The 20,349-nt window shown below is 37.2% G+C and overlaps 1 protein-coding gene across 5 annotated transcripts; it reads left to right on the top strand.

Moving 5' to 3' along the window:
- The first annotated feature begins 448 nt into the window (after positions 1-448).
- On the top strand, positions 449-16,921 carry LOC113076280 (mitochondrial proton/calcium exchanger protein-like). Of its 5 annotated transcripts, none has more exons than XM_026248941.1 (14): positions 449-579; positions 1,061-1,538; positions 7,660-7,803; positions 8,082-8,219; positions 8,393-8,596; positions 10,096-10,215; positions 10,301-10,432; positions 10,569-10,739; positions 10,831-10,956; positions 12,935-13,069; positions 13,149-13,342; positions 13,561-13,593; positions 14,059-14,197; positions 14,312-16,921. In XM_026248941.1, the coding sequence occupies exons 1-14, from the start codon at positions 488-490 to the stop codon at positions 14,462-14,464; spliced, it is 2,259 nt and encodes a 752-aa protein (XP_026104726.1). In that variant the 5' UTR covers positions 449-487; the 3' UTR covers positions 14,465-16,921. The 5 variants fall into 5 exon arrangements, with proteins under 5 accessions (XP_026104726.1, XP_026104725.1, XP_026104728.1 ...); XM_026248940.1 differs by having other exon boundaries at positions 1,058-1,538; XM_026248943.1 differs by lacking the exon at positions 13,561-13,593 and having other exon boundaries at positions 14,312-14,464.
- Positions 16,922-20,349: the final 3,428 nt, after the last annotated feature.

Here is a 20,349-nt window from a genome sequence, read left to right as displayed (position 1 = left end):
TTGTATCATTAACTTTTCAGGGTTGATATAGCATTTATATCCCATAGTAATTGTAATAATAAATTAAATACCTTTTGGAGAGAGTAATTTGTACAGTAATCTAACTACACCGTTGAAGATGTAATTATAAAACTACTTGTAATTAATTACTTTTTTTAGAGTAACTTATTCAACACTGCTGGGACCTTACACACCTTCATATGTGTGTCAGTTCTCTTGGCAGTGATTTATATGTTCCCCTGTCTTTGTATGCAACACTGGCATGGGATCAGGTATTTTCTCTGTCCTTTTCCGTGATCCTGTGCTGGCCTCGAGCCTGTAGCACTCTCCATGACCCCTTATGTTATATCATATCATGTTTTCTTTTTTACATTTTTTTAAAATCATGCTCAGATGTCTGCACATGGTGTTCCTGGAGCTATATTGCATTACTCTGTTGGTCCATCCTTCTTCATGGTGGGCTCATAAGTGTGCTGTATGTTATCTAATGTTATATTTTCTTTACTCTGAATCTCTTTCAGGAAAGTTATCAGAAAGCACATGCTTTAACTGCACTGCGCTGCGGTTGGCCACAAACAGGTAAATGGAACTGAAAATGTAATTGTATCTGGGTCACTGACATGATTCTCATTTTTATCTGAATCTATTTGGAGAAAAGTATAATTCATACATACTGTGGGAGTTAATACTACCATCCAAATTGTAAAAAAATAACTTATCATCACAAATTTTTCAACATTGATTATAAGAAATGTTACCTGATCATCAAATCAGCATATTAGAATGATTTCTGACTATTATTAATGGCTACTGAAAATTCAGCTTTCCCATCACAAGAAATTTCTTTTAATTTTATAATATATTAAAATCGAAAACAGTTATATTAAATTGTAATAATATTTCACAATACTACTGTTTTACTGTATTGTTGATCAAATTGATGTAGCCTTGGTGAGCATAAGAGACTTACTTTCAAAACTCTTTCTTTTTTTTATTCTTTCAAATTGGATCTTTATATAAAGCTTGTTTAGACTGATGCATGACGTCTGTTTTTCAGCAGTTGTGGTGTTCTTGGGGGCGGTGTCTGGCCTCATGCAGCATCTGTCCTGTACCTTGACAATTCCTCAGCACTTCAGCGCCGCTTGTCCGGATCACCTCGTCTGTACTGTGCCATCTTAGTACCTGACCCTGCCCTGCCTATCAACACCCACTCCACGAACCCCAGTACGCTAACCTGGCCACAGAACACCCAAGTCCGATGGCTACATACTACAGGCCGTCTCCATGATGATTCGAAGGTAGAACGTTCTTTACGTTCACTGAAGGATCGGAATATAAAGCTTGAGGAGGGTGGACCAGTGTACAGCCCGACGGTAGATGCCGAGCCTGTGAGACGGACAATACGTCAACGTGTGATTGATGAGGTGAAGCATTACTATCACGGGTTCCGCCTACTATGGATGGATACGACTATTACGGTACGGATGCTGTGGAGGGTGCTGAATGGACACATTCTGTCACGCCGAGAGAGGAGACAGGTAAACGCTAGGGCTGTCAAGTGATTATTATTATTTTTTTCTTAAACAATCAGTGCATTTACTTGTACAACAATATTTAGATTTTAACATGATTAAGACAATAATCTGATCAAGAATCTATCATATAATGTCATATCACGCGTCCTGTGATAAATCTGCCGCATCTGTGCACGGAAGTTATCAGTCTGAATGTCAACGTTGGAAATCAAAAGTAGATTTCATTTAAAGTCCAACACTATAACATGTAAAGCAGGAACGTGAAAGGAATAAATTAAAAGCAACTCGTGTAAACACCTTAATAATAATAATGTTTTATTTAGAATAAGGTAAATAATTCGATTTTTGATGTCCATGTAAACTTAGTCAGTGTGGTGATTATTTTGATTCGTTCAAACAGCTGATTCATTCAGAAGTGAAGTAAATGGCTCTCTTTTTGAATGGACCATTGAATTATTGGTTCAACCGATTCATTCAAAATGTGGATTCATTCAGAAATTGTGTGGCTTGGAGACGCACAACAGTTCTGCTGTGGCTTTAATAGGTAATATTTGCCTAGGCAAAGTTGAGCGCAAACAGACCTTATTGCGTGCATTTTTTGTACTATTTTGGTTTCAGGAGTGTGAAAAACACTGTTCTGCAATGTCTGAGGGATAGCCATTGTATCAGGCCCGTCGTCAAGGGGGGGCATCGGGGGGCAGTGCCCCCCCAAATGACTTTATGTGCCCCCCTAAACGTAATGCACAGAACAATTAACCAAACTTGCATTACTGTGCATTCACACCGCCGGCGTCGAGAGCGTCAAAGTGGCCGGAAGTCATTCATTTTCAATGTAAACCAGATTCGAGCAGCGGCAAGGAACGGCGCGGCGCGGCGCGACTTGGCCTTTGAGAGCGTCGAGCAGAGTTTAAATCAAGGCAACTTTATGGTAATGAGATATGACGCGGTTGGGCAGCAACCAATCGGAACTTAGAAGTCAACCGCTTGAGAGGATTCCAGAGGACGCAGCTCCGATCACATTAGTTCCCAAGCAAAATAGAGGACAGGTTGATTATTGCTGTTTCGCGTTTGCAGTAATCTATGATGTGCCCCTGTTTGCGTACAGGGACATAAAAAAATTATTAAAAGTGATACGTGGACCAAGGTGTCTGAGATCGTTCATTTTAAGTAAAGGATCTTAATATTTCATCCACAACAACATTTAATGAGATCAACTTATAACGTTAACCTCCTTGTGGTTAGTCTGCATAAGATCAACAAGTCTGATAGCTTTGCGGACACTTTTAATACAAAATAAGCATTCGGACTACGTCAAAGCATCCGAGCGCTCACGAATCTTTCTGCAGCGTTGTGAGCAGAACTGCAAGAGGAATTTTTGACGCTCCCGACGCAGCCAGTGTGAACGCGCAATTAGACATTCGATAATGAATGTTATTGATTTAAATCATTACACTAATAACGTTGTTTCATCAGAACTTGGCTCACAGGAACAGTAATCACTACAACGGTAACACTAGAAATGCATAACACATTACCTTCAGAAATGATTCAGACGATTCATTATTCAACGCATTATTACACAGAACATAATTTTAAATATAATTATATTCTTAAATGACTGTTAAAACATCCCTAAACAGAACCCAAACCTTGCAAAGACCTACCTCATTAATTATTCAAATACAACAGCCAATGGCAAGTCTCCAGCAGCAGACATTTCAATATGTTATTTTTGTGTTAGTAGTTCTATTAATTCAAATTACAATATGCAGTTTGTGTGTAAGTATATGTATATGTATATATAAAATATGCAATTCATTTAGTTAAGCATACAGTATTGTATTGTTTATACGCAATTCCTTTGCGCAGCTGAGATGCGCGTTTCATGCGATCTCAGAATACATTTTTGGCGGTTTTGGAAATGTTAAGAGACAATAAACAGAGACGTTGAGATCAAACGGTGAAGTATTTTATTTGAATAATTGAACAAAACAAGACTATTGTGGTCTATTTTAGTTATAGCCTAATATGGGTTTATGTTATGGTCTGTCTCAGATCATTAAAAAAGTGTGCCCCCCTATGAAAATTAAATGCCCCCCCATTTGGTTTGTTCTGGCGACGGCCCTGCATTGTATGACTTGAGTTTTGATAGGATTGAACCTTTCCAATCAGTATTCCTCTGTTCTGATAAGTTTATGATAAATAACTGTACCCTGACTCCTGAAGTTGCCAGTCAGATTAGAATTGCCAGTTTTTAAACAGAAGTTGAACTCTGCTCAACTCTGCGTTGTCAGTGTGAACGTCCCTCAATGCTGAGACCACATAATAACCTTATCTTAAAGAGTCAATGACAACATGATTGCACTGAGATTTGGTAATAAGAAAGTAGACCGCACACACCTTTGTCCTTTCATTGCAATACTATGTAAGTAGATTTACAAAAGGTTAGTATTTGCCGTAAATCCTCCCAGACACCCATCAATAGCTTGAAACTTGGGTCTGTACATATAGTTATTTTTTTTTATAGAAATGTTTATTTACATTGTACTGCTCTGGTGTTGTCAGTTGAGCAGTCATTGCTTATGTCTGTCAATTACCTATGGATTTAACCCAGTGTAACGTAATTAAGTTGTGCATAGTAGGATTTGGGATGGGTGGTTAGCATTCTTCCGTAGTTTAATCCTAGTCCTATAAAGTCTGACTGGATCTCTTCTGAAGCTTAATGATTTAAATTAGTGCCATGCTGAGTCTTCATGGAACAGCCTATAAAGATTACCCTGCAAATCAGGAGTCCAGGGAGACCCAAGACACTTTAACTAGCTCACATGGGATTCCTGAGGCCTTTATGATAAAAAAATCCATTAAGTCCATTTTATATAAAATTCTTATATAAAACTCTTCTATATAAAATTAAATTTTAGTATGGGCCCATTCAATCATTTGATATTTACCATTCAATATTTAATTCCATTCAATATTTAATCCCGTTCATTCATTCATTTTCTATAATCGCAATTTAAATTTCAATATTCAAATTTCAGCAAAATACAAAAAAAATCCTAGCATTTGTTTTATTAGGTTTTCATTGAGATCAGAATTTTGCACAAACTATTTCCCAGTACCATTTAAAGGGTTGCGTTCGCACCAACGGTGTGTATTAGGAATTGAACAAAGTCCATTTGTGCGCGGCATTAAAAAAAAGAAAACAGAAGAACAACATTAACAACAGGAGGATAGAGGACGCTGTGTTTTTTGTTGTGTCTGGCGGTTTTCACAATAATGGACATGGAATGTCTAAGAATACATAAAGTGATTGAAAGAATGGAAAGGAAGACTAAGAATCTCCAACAACAACTGGCAGTGCTACATTTGCTACAAGTGCCTGCACTTCAGCGTCCGTTCATCTATCGCTGTTCTCCATACTTGAGAAATAAGTTGACAATGTTTACACAGTGTTTGAAATCATGGCAGGTGAGGGTGTTTTCGAATGTGTTTGACCAATCACTGTATACTTATGTCACGGGTAGTACCAGATATACTGGTTAGACCCTGCTCCGGAGTAGGAGCTAATTTGGTTCTCAAAAAAGGCAGTCCAGTACTAAAATCACACCCAATTCTGGTGGTGTTAAAACACCAATAAGTGGGTAGTTTCACAATTAGTTCTGGTTCTATGAAATGGTTCCTGCTGTGCGAAAGGCCCTGTAGTTGGCCACTAGTCCAGGCTGACTCATGTAAAGTGATGCCCAGCTGAGAAATGTTGTCCTTAGGACAGAAGTAAAAGATAGGTTAGTTGGGGTCTAGTGCATTAGCTTTATATTGCCTTCATTAAGTGATTGAACAAATTTTTTTTGGCGAACAATAAATTGGTGAAAAAAAAACATACCTACATCCAAACATTTTGACTTCAGTAAGAAACCACCAAGAAGAACATCCTATCAGCCACAGCTGCATGGCCATGGTTTGTTTTTCCCCACAGAAAGCAACATAGCTCACTTTTTGTTGTAAGAGGTACTTTCAAAATCTACGGTTATCAACTACCATTAAAATGTTTCAGGATTACTTATATTATACAATTTTATTATTTTAAAAAGTATTTCAAAAATATTTATATTTCAAATAAATGCTTATAAAAATAAAATAAAAAAAGTTTCTATTAATCAAAGAATCCCCCAAACAATGTTTTCAGCATTAATTGTAAGAAATGTTTCTTAATATGCCAATCAGCATATTAAAATGATTTCTGAAAGATCGTGTGGCACTTAAGACTGGAGTAATGATGCTAAAAAGTCAGCTTTAACTTCATAGGAATAACTTACATTTTTAAATATATATAAAAAAAAAAAAAAAGACTACATTAAATTGTAAGAATTTTTCAGTATATGACAGATGCATTGTATTTTTCCAATAAATGCTGCCTTGGTGAGCATAAGAGACTAATATAACAATATATTAGCGACCCCAAACTTGGTAGTGTAAATACAAGGTTATTGCTCTTCTGTATTCTATACACAGCAGATGGCAGCTATCACACAGTGTATTAGATGATTGTCTCTGTTAGCACAGTGCTAATACTTTCCAAACCTCAAATTCTCAGACAGTTGCGTGACTCAGCCTGTTGTAAAGTGACACTTTAGTGACGCATATAATCTATAACCGTTGGAGGCCTCTATTGAGTTCTAAGTCAGTACGTACTGGAAATTGCTCAGGCTTTGTGTCACAGTCAACTCTGTCACTCTCTGTCCGTCCTTGGGTTGCTAGGATATTAATGCCCAACATTATCCACTACATTACTCCTATCATTTTTCCAAAGTCATGGCAATAGTACTGAGAAGAGTGATGTTTGGTTTTACTCTGGTGACGGTTACATGAAGCCACAGAGATAGAAACACAACCGTAAAATTAGGTTTTCTAATTTATGAACTTGTTTGTAGGTCTGCACATTTTTTAGTCTTCTGTCAAAAATTATATCAGACTATATATGTGTATGGCCATAAAATATAATAATTATTATTATAATTGATGCCACTACTAAGTTAAAATATTAAAAAAAAAAAAAATACTATTTTATTATTAATTGTATATTGCCTATTAAGTTAAATACTATAATTAATGGGAGATTTATTCCCCATAGCATTTTGTCCAAAAACGTCTTCAGTTTGTCTAGCGCTCGTGTTTTGGTAGTCAAGGTTAGTTGTTATCAAGAGCTTACTGAGGATTTCTTAATGTTGTGAGCTCTGTCAACATTAGCATTGCGAGGTATGCTAATGCCTCTGCCTCAGCTAGCATCTGTCGCACCTCACTCTCGCTATTCTTCTGACCTACTCCATCCTTAATCCTGCCTATTCACAGCTGGCCTCGCACAGCGTGGGTTCCTTTAGCTTTTGATGTCAGTCATCAACCCCCTTCCCAAGCCCTCTGTCCTGCTCTCTCCCGGCCACTTCCTTTGGAATGCCTCCACTCTCCATCCCACTCACTCGTCCCTGAATATTTCCCCCTCCAGGCCTCCCTGTTTTCCTCCTCTCTCCCCCTCGTGCTTTCTCTCTCTCTCTACATGTCAATGGGCCAAACACAAAGGCTCCTTTCAGGCCCGCTTGGTTTAAATTCTTCCCTATAGGAGCGCTGGCACACAGGTGGAATAAGGGGAGAAGGGACCCCTCTTATAAAGATGAAGCCCCTTTGTTATCTAACCTCTCATTTTCTGAATTCATGATGTTTCATCAACTATATATTAGATATGGGGTGATTCAGAAAGTCAGTTTTTGCCATGTGGAGGGGATGCACTGATAGCTTAGTGAGTCTCTGCTCACTCACTTTTTTCTTTTTTTTTTCTGGGATATGAGGTTCTTTACCCAAACAGTAGATAGGAAAAGTTTTAGAAAGAACCTTGACTCTTGACTCTTTTCACCTCTCGGCTGGATTTGAGCTCTAATTTTACTCTCTTATGTAGTCCTGACAGACCAGAACACTCTGTAGAGTCAGTTCTTAGCACTTCATGACCTGGATTTCAGGGGTTGTACTTCGTTTTTAGTTCTAGAGATTAGATTTCCACCACTGATCAATACTTGCATTTCATCACCAAAGCAGCAATCTGCTGACATCACTGCCTATGTCATGTTGATTGCAGTTCCTGAGGACGTGTGCAGATGTCTTCCGGCTTCTGCCCTTTCTGGTCTTTATCATCGTTCCATTTATGGAGTTTCTGCTTCCTGTTGCACTGAAACTTTTCCCTAACATGTTGCCGTCCACCTTTGAGACACAGTCCAAAAAGGTAAGCTGACCTTTTGAGGTTTAATCTGCAAAAAGACCTTGTTTTTCTGTCCTAGTAACACCTCTTATGCATCTAATTATACAATACTTGTACCACACCTATTTGACCTCATATCATCTCTCTCTCTCTCTCTCTCTCTCTCTCACACACACACACACACACACACACACACACTCTCTCTCTCTCTCTCTCTCTCTCTCTCTCTCTCTCTCTCTCTCTCTCTCACACACACACACACACACACACACACACACACACACTGTCTTTGTGTTTTGCAGGAGGAAAGACTAAAGAAGGAGCTGAGAGTGAAGTTAGAGATGGCCAAGTTCTTGCAGGACACAATTGAGGAGATTGCACTAAGAAACAAAGCAGCCAAAGGCAACGTTACCGAGGAGTTCTCCACTTTCTTTCAGAAGGTAGATCATAGTCACACTTGCTCAGAACTCATCCTGAAAAACCAACACTACTGCTGGCCAAGTGATCAAAACACAGGGCTGTATTGCCCCCATGTGGTGATGCTTATGACTGCTTACTCATAAGCACCATGAATGAGAGTTTTCTCTCTCTTCCCTTTCCTCTTCTCTCTCAGATCCGTGACTCGGGAGAAAGACCCAGTAATGAGCAGATCATACGTTTCTCTAAGCTGTTTGAAGATGAACTGACTTTAGATAACCTGACACGGCCGCAGCTGGTGGCTCTGTGCAAGCTTCTGGAGCTGCAGTCCATCGGCACCAACAATTTCTTGCGCTTTCAGCTCATCATGAAACTCAGAGCCATCCGTGCAGACGACAAGGTTAGAACTTGTCTTTACTTAAACGAGATTGTGTTTTAGCATTTTCTTATTTATAACAGTATGTTTTTTTTATATTATTTTATTTATTATTAATAAAATACAATTTTATTTATTATTAATTTGTTATTATTAATATATATATTTAATTGAACATTAAATCATTTTCCAATCATTTTTCTTTTTTTTTTGAAAGAAGTATCTATGCTCAGCAAGTCCTCATATATTTGAGGAAATTATAGATGTGTATATTTACTGTATATATAATCGTATGATAATAATAAAATATTATATTACTATATCATTTATTATATTATGATATTATTAAAATATAAAAAAACTATATTTGAATAAGTTAAATCTTCTTTACATTTAGTCATTTAGCAGACACTTTTCATCCAAAGCAACTTACAAATGAGGATAATGGAAGCAATCAAAATCAACAAAAGAGTAATGATATACAAGTGATATGACAAGCCTCGGTTATTCTAACATGTTGCAAGGTTTTTTTTTAATTATATGATAAATAAAAAGAAAACCGATAGAATAGAAAAAGAATAGAGCAAGATAGTGTTAGAGGCCTTTTTTTATTTTTGTTTATTGTATAATAAATAAAAAGAAAACAGATAGATAGAATAGAGAAGTTAGTGTTTTTGTTTTCTCTTTTTTTTAAGAAAACAAGTAGTTAGTAAGTCTAAAAGTCTCCTTTTTTTAAAGAATAGAATTAGAATAGAGAGTGAGAGTTAAAGGGTCAAGTAAAGATGGAAGAGATGAGTTTTTAGAATTTGTTTAGAGTTAGAGTTGGGGTTTTAGAGTTGGGCAGCTCATTCCACCGGGAGGGAACGTTAAATGTAAAAGTCAGTGAAAGTTATTTTGTGCCTCTTTAGGGTGGCACAATAAAACAAGCTTCTAGAGGGCACACAAATATATAATATATGTTTATATATTAAAATGATAACATATGTATAAATTGTATAATATAATGTATATATTGTATATGTATTTAATATATTAATAATATATATATTATTTATTACTGTGATGAAAAAGCTGAATTTTCAACAGTCATTACTCCAGTCTTCAGTGCCTCTTGATCCTTCAGAAATCATTCTCATATGCAGAGTTATAATATTTATTATCAATATTGAAAACAGTTGTGCGTCTTAATTTTTGTGACCACATTTTTTCAAATTAGAAAGTTCTAAAGAACAGCATCTATTTGAAATGGAAACCTTGTGTGGCATTATAAATGTCTTTACTTGCTGATTAAAATGATGAATGGTATTGTACATAGTTAGATTTATTCAACATACATTTATAGTCACCATAGCTGTTACACTTTAAAAAAATAGTAAAATGTCTTATGTCATTATGTATTTAGTGCATAAGATTTCAGTGCAAATTACAATTATCATGAATTTCTATGAATTGAATTTCTATGAATTTCATGAATTGATGAGTCCTAGCTGATGTCTTTGCATCTGTGTGTGTGTGAATGACAGCTGATAGCAGAGGAAGGAGTGGACAGTCTGAATGTGAATGAGCTGCAGGCAGCGTGTCGTGTGAGAGGGATGAGAGCTCTGGGGGTGACGGAGGAGAGACTCAGAGAGCAGCTTAAACAGGTAACGCATGCTTTTCACCTCTTCAATGATTACTTCCTAGTAATATGTCTTCTCATCATGTATTTCACACTTCTGATCATGTCAGTGGTTGGAGCTTCACCTCAATCAGCACATCCCCACATCTCTGCTGCTGCTGTCCCGAGCTATGTTCCTGCCAGACACGCTGTCCCCTGCGGACCAGCTTAAAACCACACTACAGAACCTGCCAGAGATTGTGGTATGTACTGCAGAATGTATATTATATTTACAATTCTATGTATGGTCATTTCATTAAAAACTGTATGGTTGTATACATGTAGCAAGTGCTTCTGGTTTGTGTAATGACAGTGTGATGTTTGTTTGTGCATTCATAGACTAAAGAGGCGCAGGTGAAGGTGGCAGAGCTGGACTTCTCTAAAGTGGATAACAAAACCAAGCTGGAGGCCACGCTGCAGGAAGAGGCAGCTATCCAGCAGGAAAACAGAGAGCGGGAGCTGGAGAGACTGGCGGATGCTGCAGAGAAAGAAAAGGAGCAGGCCGCACGGGTCATTAGTCACTTTCAGTCTGACAGTGATTCCTGCGTCATATCTGTAGTGTAGTTGAAATATTCATGGATGGTTTTATGTGTGTTTCCAGGAGGCTGAGGTGATGGAGATGGAAGCAGAACGACGGGTGGATGCAGAGCATGCTCTCTCCAGTGTAGACGTGGCCATCCATTCAGAAACACTACGAGATACTGCACCAGTGCTAGAGGGCATTAAGGTAAGATGATCTCTCTTTCGCTCTCTCTCTCCCTCTCTCTCTCCCTCTCTCCCTCTCTCTCTCTCTCTCTCCCTCTCTCTCTCTCCCTCTCTCTCTCTCTCTCTCTCTCTCTCTCTCTCTCTCTCTCTCTCACTCACTCACTCACTCACTCAGTCACTCACAAGAGAAAGTTTTTCACTTAAATTTAAATGAACTCTGAAGATATATGAAATCACTTTTAATGAATATTGTTAACCAGTCAGTATGTTTTTAAATGTTTTTTATTAATATTTCTGTTGTTCAGAAATGATTCCATTAAACCAAAAGGGACAATGCCATTCATAATGCTCAAAAAGTGCTGTTCTTTTGAACTTTGAATTCATTGATATTAAGAAATCTTTGAGCACCAAACCTGCAAATTAGAATGAGAAATAAATTAAATGTATATATATATATATATATATATATATATAAAATAGAAAACAGTTAGTGTAAATTGGAATAACTACTATTACTGTGTTTTTGATCAAATAAAGGCAACCTTGGTGAGTGTAAGAGCAGTTAAGAGCAATCAAAAAAAATCTTACTGATCCCAAACTTTTGAGAAAGTAGTGTATATTACTGATAAAATGGTATTTGTTAATGAAAGCTATTATAAAGTGTCGTATAACCCTTTTAAGTTATTTTCTGTCATGGCTATAAACACGGACGTATAGGCCCATTCTACTTGAATTGGGAAAACATCTGAAATATCCAATACTGTTCAATGTGTTGATATACTTGTTAATACATAAAATATCAGAATAAGTTTAACTTTCTTTAGCTGAAATCATTCAATAAAAACAGTCCAGCTAATTCACTCCTCTAACTTGATTGTGTTGTAGAACGGGATCTTGTGCATTCATGTCACGGGAACTGCTCTTTCTCTGTTTTCTCTGTGTTGTGTATCATTCTGCGTGTGTATTTCTTCAGTTCGAGCAGTGGCAGAGGTATCTGCGCATTCAGGTTAGATGCTGAACCGCTCTCCATCTGGAGACCACCACACTGATGCTCTGCTCTCCCAGTCACTTTACTCTGTGCTTTTCCCACATTTACAGTTTCATCATCAGAACTTTTTGACTAGGGTTAGACTTAGACTCTTGTAAGGCTTCTTAATTTTTACCGTAACAGGCACAAGATAATTACGGAGTCATATGTACATAATATTGAGTTAATACAGTGAATTGAAAGAGCAGAAGCTTTTTGTGTGGTTATACCTGCATCCTCCTTTCCTCTTCACCCCAACACTCTGTTCCTTTGAGTATGTGTCTGTAGCGCATTGCAAATGAAACATGCTGCAAATGCTAATGCTGCTCCGAGACCCACTGAATTAGCCCTGCAATGTGTTTCAGTTGGCTTTAGTGACCTTTCTGTAATGGAAGACCTTCCTTTCCTCTGACTGATCCTCTTATAAAAGTGCAACCTCTTTATCTCTCTTAGAGCTGTAATCGGGCCTTAAAAGTTAGACCCGACAGGACCCGAGCCCGACAAGTACATTTTGATTGACAGCTTTTTTAAAGCTCGAACCCGTTTACAGCCCGACATTATTAAAATGTGCGCACACACACAGATCTTTTGCCTTTTGTCAACAATGAGTAATTTATTCATGTTTTAACATAATTTACTCATAACTAACGTAGACTAGACCACTTGGAAGTTGGAATAAAGAAATAAAATAAGTCCTCTGTGACATCGTAACATCTCAGCATTCTAGACATAGGCTCATTTAGCCTATAAATAGACCAACGCACCAATAAAACGAGTCATTTAATGTAATGTAATGTTGGTCCATTTTGTGCATATTTCCATAATTAAATGTTTTAGATTTTGTCCAATTTCCTAAGCTTGCACCTAACCTGCACCAAAATGTCAAGTTTACCACTGATTCAAAGGTTCCCCAACACCGTTTTGCGTGTTCCCTAGAGAAAGTGTTGATGGACAATGTGTGTCATCTTTTCAGGGGGAGGAGATCACGAAGGAAGAGATTGACATGCTGAGTGACGCCTGCACCAAACTGAAGGAGCAGAAGAATCTCCTCACCAAAGAGAAAGAGGAGCTGGAGGACCTGAAGGATGACGTGCAGGAGTACAGTGAGGTGTGGACCATAAACCAACGGGCCATTCTCATTTCTGTTCTAAGCATTTAAACATGTGATATCCACTGTTTCTCTACAGGACCTAGAGGAGATCAAGCGAGAGCTGTCCAGAACAGGACAGGAGAAAGTGGTGGAGGAGTCTAAAGCAAGCCAACTTCTGTCGAAGCGGGTCAACCGCATGATTAGCAGAATGGATAAGATCATCACTGAGCTGGAGAAGGACAAGATTGTTCTAGATGGACAGATGGACAGTGAGACCACACCGCCAATTGGGTAAGAGTCCTTGATTTGCATGAGTTTGTATGGAATTGGGTTGGATGTTGATGGTGGTTTCTGTGTGTGTCATCAGTTATGCATGATGGGATATTGCAGTCAACACTGGGTGTTGTAAAATGGGGGTGGACGAACAACCTAACAGCAGGTTGCGCACGCGATCCAAAAGAAAAGGGTTCCCAGTCCAATTAAAAACCTTTTTTTTTTGTTCTTTTTAGATTGTTCTTTGAGAAACATAGTGACTTGCCAAGGTAAGGACAGGAGAGACATATCGCCTTTCTTTTGTTTTTCATCATCAAAAACATTAACTTAAAAATATGGAATAAACGCCATATTTTTTTAACCAAATAGGTATGAGGGGGTATGAAGTGTTTATGTTTTATTTAATATTTTAATCCATCAGTAGTCTGCTTGCCATTTCCTTAATGCTGGTTATTGTGGATTTAATCAGTTTTGATCAGGATTGTGCTGTGAAATCTTGTTCTCAGTGCTGCAAGTATTTCAAGGCCTTGATTTTTGTCTTCTGCAAATAAGGCTTGTATGATTTAGTCATAAGATTAGTGAATACTTTTCTCATTAATGACTCTAAAAACTCTTCTGGGAACCCTGCATGGCTATCTTGGCATGCGATTGGTTGATCTGTGAACTTAACTTCCTCGCCCTCCACCATCTTACTCTTTGTGTTATCAAGTATCAAGTCTGTTCCTGTCCTACAGGGAGAACCTGATAAGCATCAACGAGCTCATTGGAGTCATGAAGCAGATCCAGAACATCCCTGAACACAAGCTGCTCAGCATCGCAGAAGCACTCGATGAAAACAAAGATGGCAAGATAGACATTGATGACGTCTTAAAGGTAACAAGATGGGACTTCTTTGGTCCCTCATTGATTTTTTTTTTTCTTGTTTTGTTCCTGTCTGAATTTGATTTTGATGTTGATGTTTATCTGATGTCTGTGTTTGTGTGGCAGGTGGTAGAGCTGATCGATAAGGAGGACATCGATATCTCCACCAACCAGGTGGCAGAGATCATGGTGATGCTGCAGAAGGAGGAGAAGCTGTTGGAGAAAGAGAAAGCCAAAGAGAAGGTTGAGAAGGAGCAGGCAGCTAAAATCCAAAACTAGACTTTCCATGTAGAGAATGGAAAAGATCCTGAAGCTTTTGAAGATTTTCAGGTTCATTAATATGTGTTAAGAAGCTTCAGAGCGAGACTGAAAACAGTGCTGACGTCCCATATTGATTCGTGTGTGTGTATATTTAGAACAAAGAACAAACTTTGCTTTGTTCAAGGAAGACCGTTGTATAATTAATGAATTAAGATGTTTATTTATTAATAACATTAAAAAAGTGATGCACTACGGAGCCCTACACATGACATACAGAAAACAATAGAAATTAAGGCCACGAATTAAAAATGTGTTCCTTTGATTTAGGGAAGTAATCCCCAAGTTTAACTAAATTAGAAGGAAGGAGATAAATAGTACAATTTAACTAAGTAAGAACGAATTAAGATGTGTGAACGATTTCTTAATTCATGGCCATCCTATCGTTTATTAGTCATGTGTGAGGCACCGAAAGAAAATGTGTTAATTTATTCTCAAAAAAGACCCTCTTAAAGGTGAAATGTGTCATTTCTGGCACAAAACGGACTGTTTGTTTGAGCTGTTTTGTTGAGCTGGTCATTACAACATCAGCGACCAATAACATGAGTTTGGGGTGGAGCTATCTTTGTGTAACAGAAATGGCGCACTTCAGCTGTAAGATGCAAAAACTTACCAACTTTTTTCTCATGATTTAACACCCTGGCGGTGATGTAATTTCCTGTGATCTGAGGACCTCTCCTCTCTTTGCACATCACATCACCTGTCACCATCATTCCACTACTCGTCCAGTTTTATTCTGTTGCAGTTTTATTTTTCAGTTAAATCTTTGAGATTCTTGAATTTAACTCAGAAGATGTTGATATCACTCTCAAGTTTTTTCAATAACCAAAGAAGCTGTGTTGCAGATCTTCTGCTTCATTCATACATGTACGATCCACCAAGCACTGCGGCTTTGTAGCTTCTGCACGGACTTGAAGATGGTGGCTGAGACTAATTTGATTTATTTCGCTCCTACCTTGAATTGATTTCAGCATCACATTTACATTGTGGCCTTCAGTAATTGAAATCCCTTGTCCAAAGTAAACTCAAGGGATTAACTTGAGATAATATAGCTGTATATCATTGCTAGTATTTGCATTGTTTACTAGCAGGAAATATCCGTCTCTGTTAGCTAGCTTGGGCTAATGATAGATGAAGTGTGTTTGTGGATGTCTGTATGTGCTGGGAACCTAAAAGGGAAAAGATGGAGCTCAGTGCAGACAGAATCCGGGTACAGCTCAGCCTACAGTCTTTATGTGACCTGGATCATCCCTCTCTCCTTACATGGAGATAGTGGCAGCAGTTCGTCTCGTAACAGAGTACCTACAGTAACTGGAATGTGTCCATCAGCATGAGACTCGCACACTAGGCTAGCATAGTTTCACAGGGCACATAAGGCAGGAAATACATCATCTGAACCCTAAACATGTCATAGTGAGGGACCAGCATGTCTAACCTCAAAACGCTGACCGAGAGTCTGGGTGCCTATTTCACATTGTGTCCCTTAAAAGAATAGTTCACCCAGAAATTAAAGATTTTCTTTTTTTTTTTTTTTTTTATGTAGAACACAAAATTATATGTTTAACAGAATGTTCATGCTGCTCTTTTCCATTCAAGAGAAAATAAGTCATAAATGTTTATAACCACATGAGGGTGGGTAAATGTTGACAGAATTTTCATTTCTGGGTGAGTTGTCGGTAACTTACCTATAGGGGTCTCCAAGTACAGTAATGGCATTTAAGCCTTCAAATATTTTCATGAATTAGTATTAATTTACCGTTTGCTAGAAAAAGTCCATGAATGTCCAAGTATTTTATGCTGACGTGTAATTGCACTATAATTATTGAGAGCTTTATTTTTTGGCGTGTTGATCTAGACTCAGAAAGATGCATGTAATGTCTGATTGCACACCGAGAGATATTTTGAGGAAACGTACACTTGAATTTTTTAAGTGGTAGAGGGGACGAAGTGAGAATATTGTGGAAAAGTATAAAGATACCTTGCTTATTTGTGTTTTGTTTAGCAATTTTAAAAAGAGTTTTCAGATTCATTCATAACAGATGGTGCATGTGCACATATAAGTGAGCACAGCTGGAAGAGAGTAAATCTATTGATGTAATTGCCCTTGGAACCTCATTTTCTGCTTAAGCTAATTGAAATGTATTTGATTTATTATATATTTTCCCCTTTTAAGGCCAGTACATTTAGTCTTTCAAGGTTTTTTTTTTTCTTTGACCGTCCTGCATTTTAGAAGGTTCAAAGCCTAAATACTGTTATGCTAATTAACTAAATCATTTGTGAAAATGAGAGTGCTATGTGCAAAAAAAAAGGATAAAAAAAGAATTTTATTTTATTGTTCATACTACCTATGTAAATATACTATTTACATACAAGTGGGTACAAAGTCAAATAAAATGAACTGATCTTTAAGTTGAATATTATCTTTTTCTTTATTTCTGTCTCCATGTAATCCATGTGCATCTGCATGTTTCATATATCTTATTTTTTGTCTTCATCATTCAATTGCTTTAACATCTTTTCACCCTCCCTGCTGCATTATTCACCTGTTACCACTGACAGCATGGTATCAGATCCAACCTATCTTCTCTGTAGTAATGATTAAATAAATAAATTTGACTTTTAATATAAGTTTAACTTCAGTTTCATATGGTTATATAATATGAATATAAGTGTAACTTGCATTTAAATCCAGTAGCCAGTGCACAGAGAACACAGGTTTAAAGCACACTTAAACTGAACTAGACTAGTATGAAATTAAATGACACTTTATTAAGAAATCGAGATCGCCATGTTTGCATGTGAGGCTGCAGACAGGTATTCGGAGCACTTGACTATTATTATTATTATTATTATTATTATTACCGTTTTGAAAATGGCTTGCCCTTCTCTTATAATGCAACAGAACTGCTACATGGTTTGTTTCATAACTTGACTGTTAAGGATCTGGTATATGATTTAAATGTAATATTTATAGATGCAAGTCTTGGGGTACGATAAAACATTGAGGTTATTCATAATAATTTTGTTTGAGTAAAAATTAGCTAAATTTGCCAGACCACTAGGTGGCGCTATAGTTTTAGATGATAAAAGTAATCACAGCCATGTCAACATATTTGTAACTGCAATTCTGTTCATTATGTCAAACCCGGTGTGGTGCATCAGTTAAATGCTAATGTTCTACATAATTACCACACCAGTTCAGCGTACCGTGCTTTTATATGAGCAGATCATACACTTTCAGAAAAAAGGTATAAAAGTTGTCACTGGTGTGGAACCTTTTAAAAAGGTGCTAATGTGTACAATTTAGATCACAGGTACACTTGAAGAACTAATGTGTACCTTCAAAGCGCTAATAAGCACCTTTTAGGAGTAAATGAGGTACAAAGAAAAAAAAAAGTACTGCTTCATTGACAGCTTCTGTACCTTTTTTTTTTTACCTTTTTTTTTCTGAGAGTGTACTGACAACAGACTGTGACGAGTATTCATATAAACACTACCAATACAGAAAACAGTCAGCTTATAATAAATGTCTTAAATTCAAACAGTCGGACACCCAGACTAAAAAATGACTTAAAATTATGCCGTCTACAATAATAACCTGTGAAGACTTGAAAGGGCTGAATAGCTGGAGGGAGAGCCACAGTAAATCACGCTGCCCTGTAAGTAAAGCCATGTGGGCCGGTAAGAGGACACTGCTCTGTGTAAAAGAACTTCTTGTTTGTGCTGACACAAGTTCAACAGCTCTTCTCTGGCCAGCCACTGCGAGAGTCTTTAGTTTAGGTGTGTAGCGCGGTGAAAGATTACATCTGATGTATGTATTGGATGTTGTTTGGAGTCACTTTATAGACATAACAGTGCTGAGAGCAATCTAAAACATTAAATGCATGCTTTGTTTATGTTCAGTAAGATACTCTGTCTCTCTTTCTCTCAATCTCTCCCTTTTTTTGTATTCTATATAGAAATATGTGAGAAGACGTGGAGAACTTGCTCATCTGCAACACACTATTGCTTTATGTAATTCGCTTATTCTCAGTATGTAACAATCTTTGTATTTTCCAATACACAGATGCTGATATGTTCATATAGCACTATATGAATAATTTTAATGAATTTGATTTTGATATTTATTTAAAACAAATGTTTACTAACAGACATAAATCACATAAAAAAAGGATTTGTACAGAAAATATCTGACCAATCAGAACAGTTGGGAGTCGGGCTTCCTTATTGTTAGACCATTTGGGATGTTTTGTATTTTTTTAGACACCACTACTGACACATTTGATTAGCTGTGTTTCTTAAAATTGTCTAGAAAGATGGTGCTTGGTTGGTTTTCTTTTTTTCATATATTTGGACCACAGAATGTTTGAGAGTATGTGTGAAGTATTACCATCAAACAGAAGTCATTAATCATGCTGTATCACTGTAGCAGCTGTATATTCATATTGCACTGTACTGAATGGCAGTAGATTTTTCACATAAGCTCTTTCACTGTCCTGAGAGATGCCAGTTGAATGTACTTTGGTGCAATGAAATTTAGTTGTAAAGTTTTTTTGTTTGTTTGTTTTTTAGATTGGGTACAGATATGTACCAGAATTTTGCTAAATAAAAAAGCCAATAATAAATTGTCATTGTGTGCATACACAAACATACGCGCTTCCATTACTGGAAACCTGTTTGTCTCAGCGTAAAAAAAATAAATGGTGAGATTACATCTCACAGTGTGGCCTATTTTATACAATAATTCACAGTTTCCTTTTTTATTTTTTACTCTGAAGTAGAAACGGCTTTTATATTCCATAGACTGTTGCTTTGTTTGTTGAATGTTTCTAAACAGATTCAGAATTGTGCAAAAAGACATGGCGTCAACGCAAAATGCCAGTGTGTGTAAGATCAGTGTGCTCTTGTGTCGACCTGAGATGGAATTACATATCAAAACAGTTTTGAAAGTTTGTCTTTGGAGAGACGTGTATTGGTGGGAAAACGCAGTGGAAAGAGTGCATGGAGGCTGGAGAATGCTCATGGAGCAAACATTTACACTAGACTTACGACACTGAGATGTTGCTGACGTCAGGAGAGAACACTTAACTTCATTCTCTCCAGCTCACTTGGCTCACACTAGACTGTGGGGCACTGAGACTTCAGCTGGGCATGACGTGTATCAAGGGGTCAAGGTTTGGCTGGTTAGCATGGCCCTGTAAGCACCTGCTGGTGCTGGATGATACCATAATTATATACTCTGTGTGACTTCCATAAATGGCCATTCATAAGCATATATCGTGACTAAATAAATTAAAACAGGTTTAAGTCCAGATTTCTCATCTCAATTGATCTGATGCTCTTCTTAAAGGGAAGTTCATCCAAAAATGAAAATTTTGTTGTCATTTACTCACTTTCATGTCGTTCCAAACCCATAAGAGTTTCTTTCTTATGTTGAACATAACAGAAGATACGCTGAAAAAAGCTGGTAATCAGATATTCCCCATTGACTTACATATTCTTTCTTTCCCTGCTGTGGAAATCAATGGGGAACAACAATTGTTTGGTTCTTTAGAATTTTTCCAAATATCTTCTTTTGTGATGAACAGGGGAAAGAAACTTTGATGACAAAATTAAAAATTTTGGCTTAACTATTCCTTTAACATCATTTAATCTGAATATAAACATTTTTTAAAAATGATCTATATTGTTGCTCTGGAAAATAGTTATCTGTGTATTGTATTTTGAAACAAATTTGCCAAGAATTGACAAACAGAATTGGCACAGAAGACCCTGAAGGCTTCTTGCCCCAGTTTTAGGGCCATCTTACCCCAGCTGTGCGGGGTATAATTATTATTATTTTTTCT

This window comes from Carassius auratus, unplaced genomic scaffold (assembly GCF_003368295.1).
Source record: "Carassius auratus strain Wakin unplaced genomic scaffold, ASM336829v1 scaf_tig00019572, whole genome shotgun sequence".
Classification (NCBI taxonomy): Eukaryota; Metazoa; Chordata; class Actinopteri; order Cypriniformes; family Cyprinidae; genus Carassius; species Carassius auratus.
The sequence above is the reverse complement of the archived record's forward strand: the minus strand, read 5'-3'. Positions and strand labels throughout refer to the sequence as shown.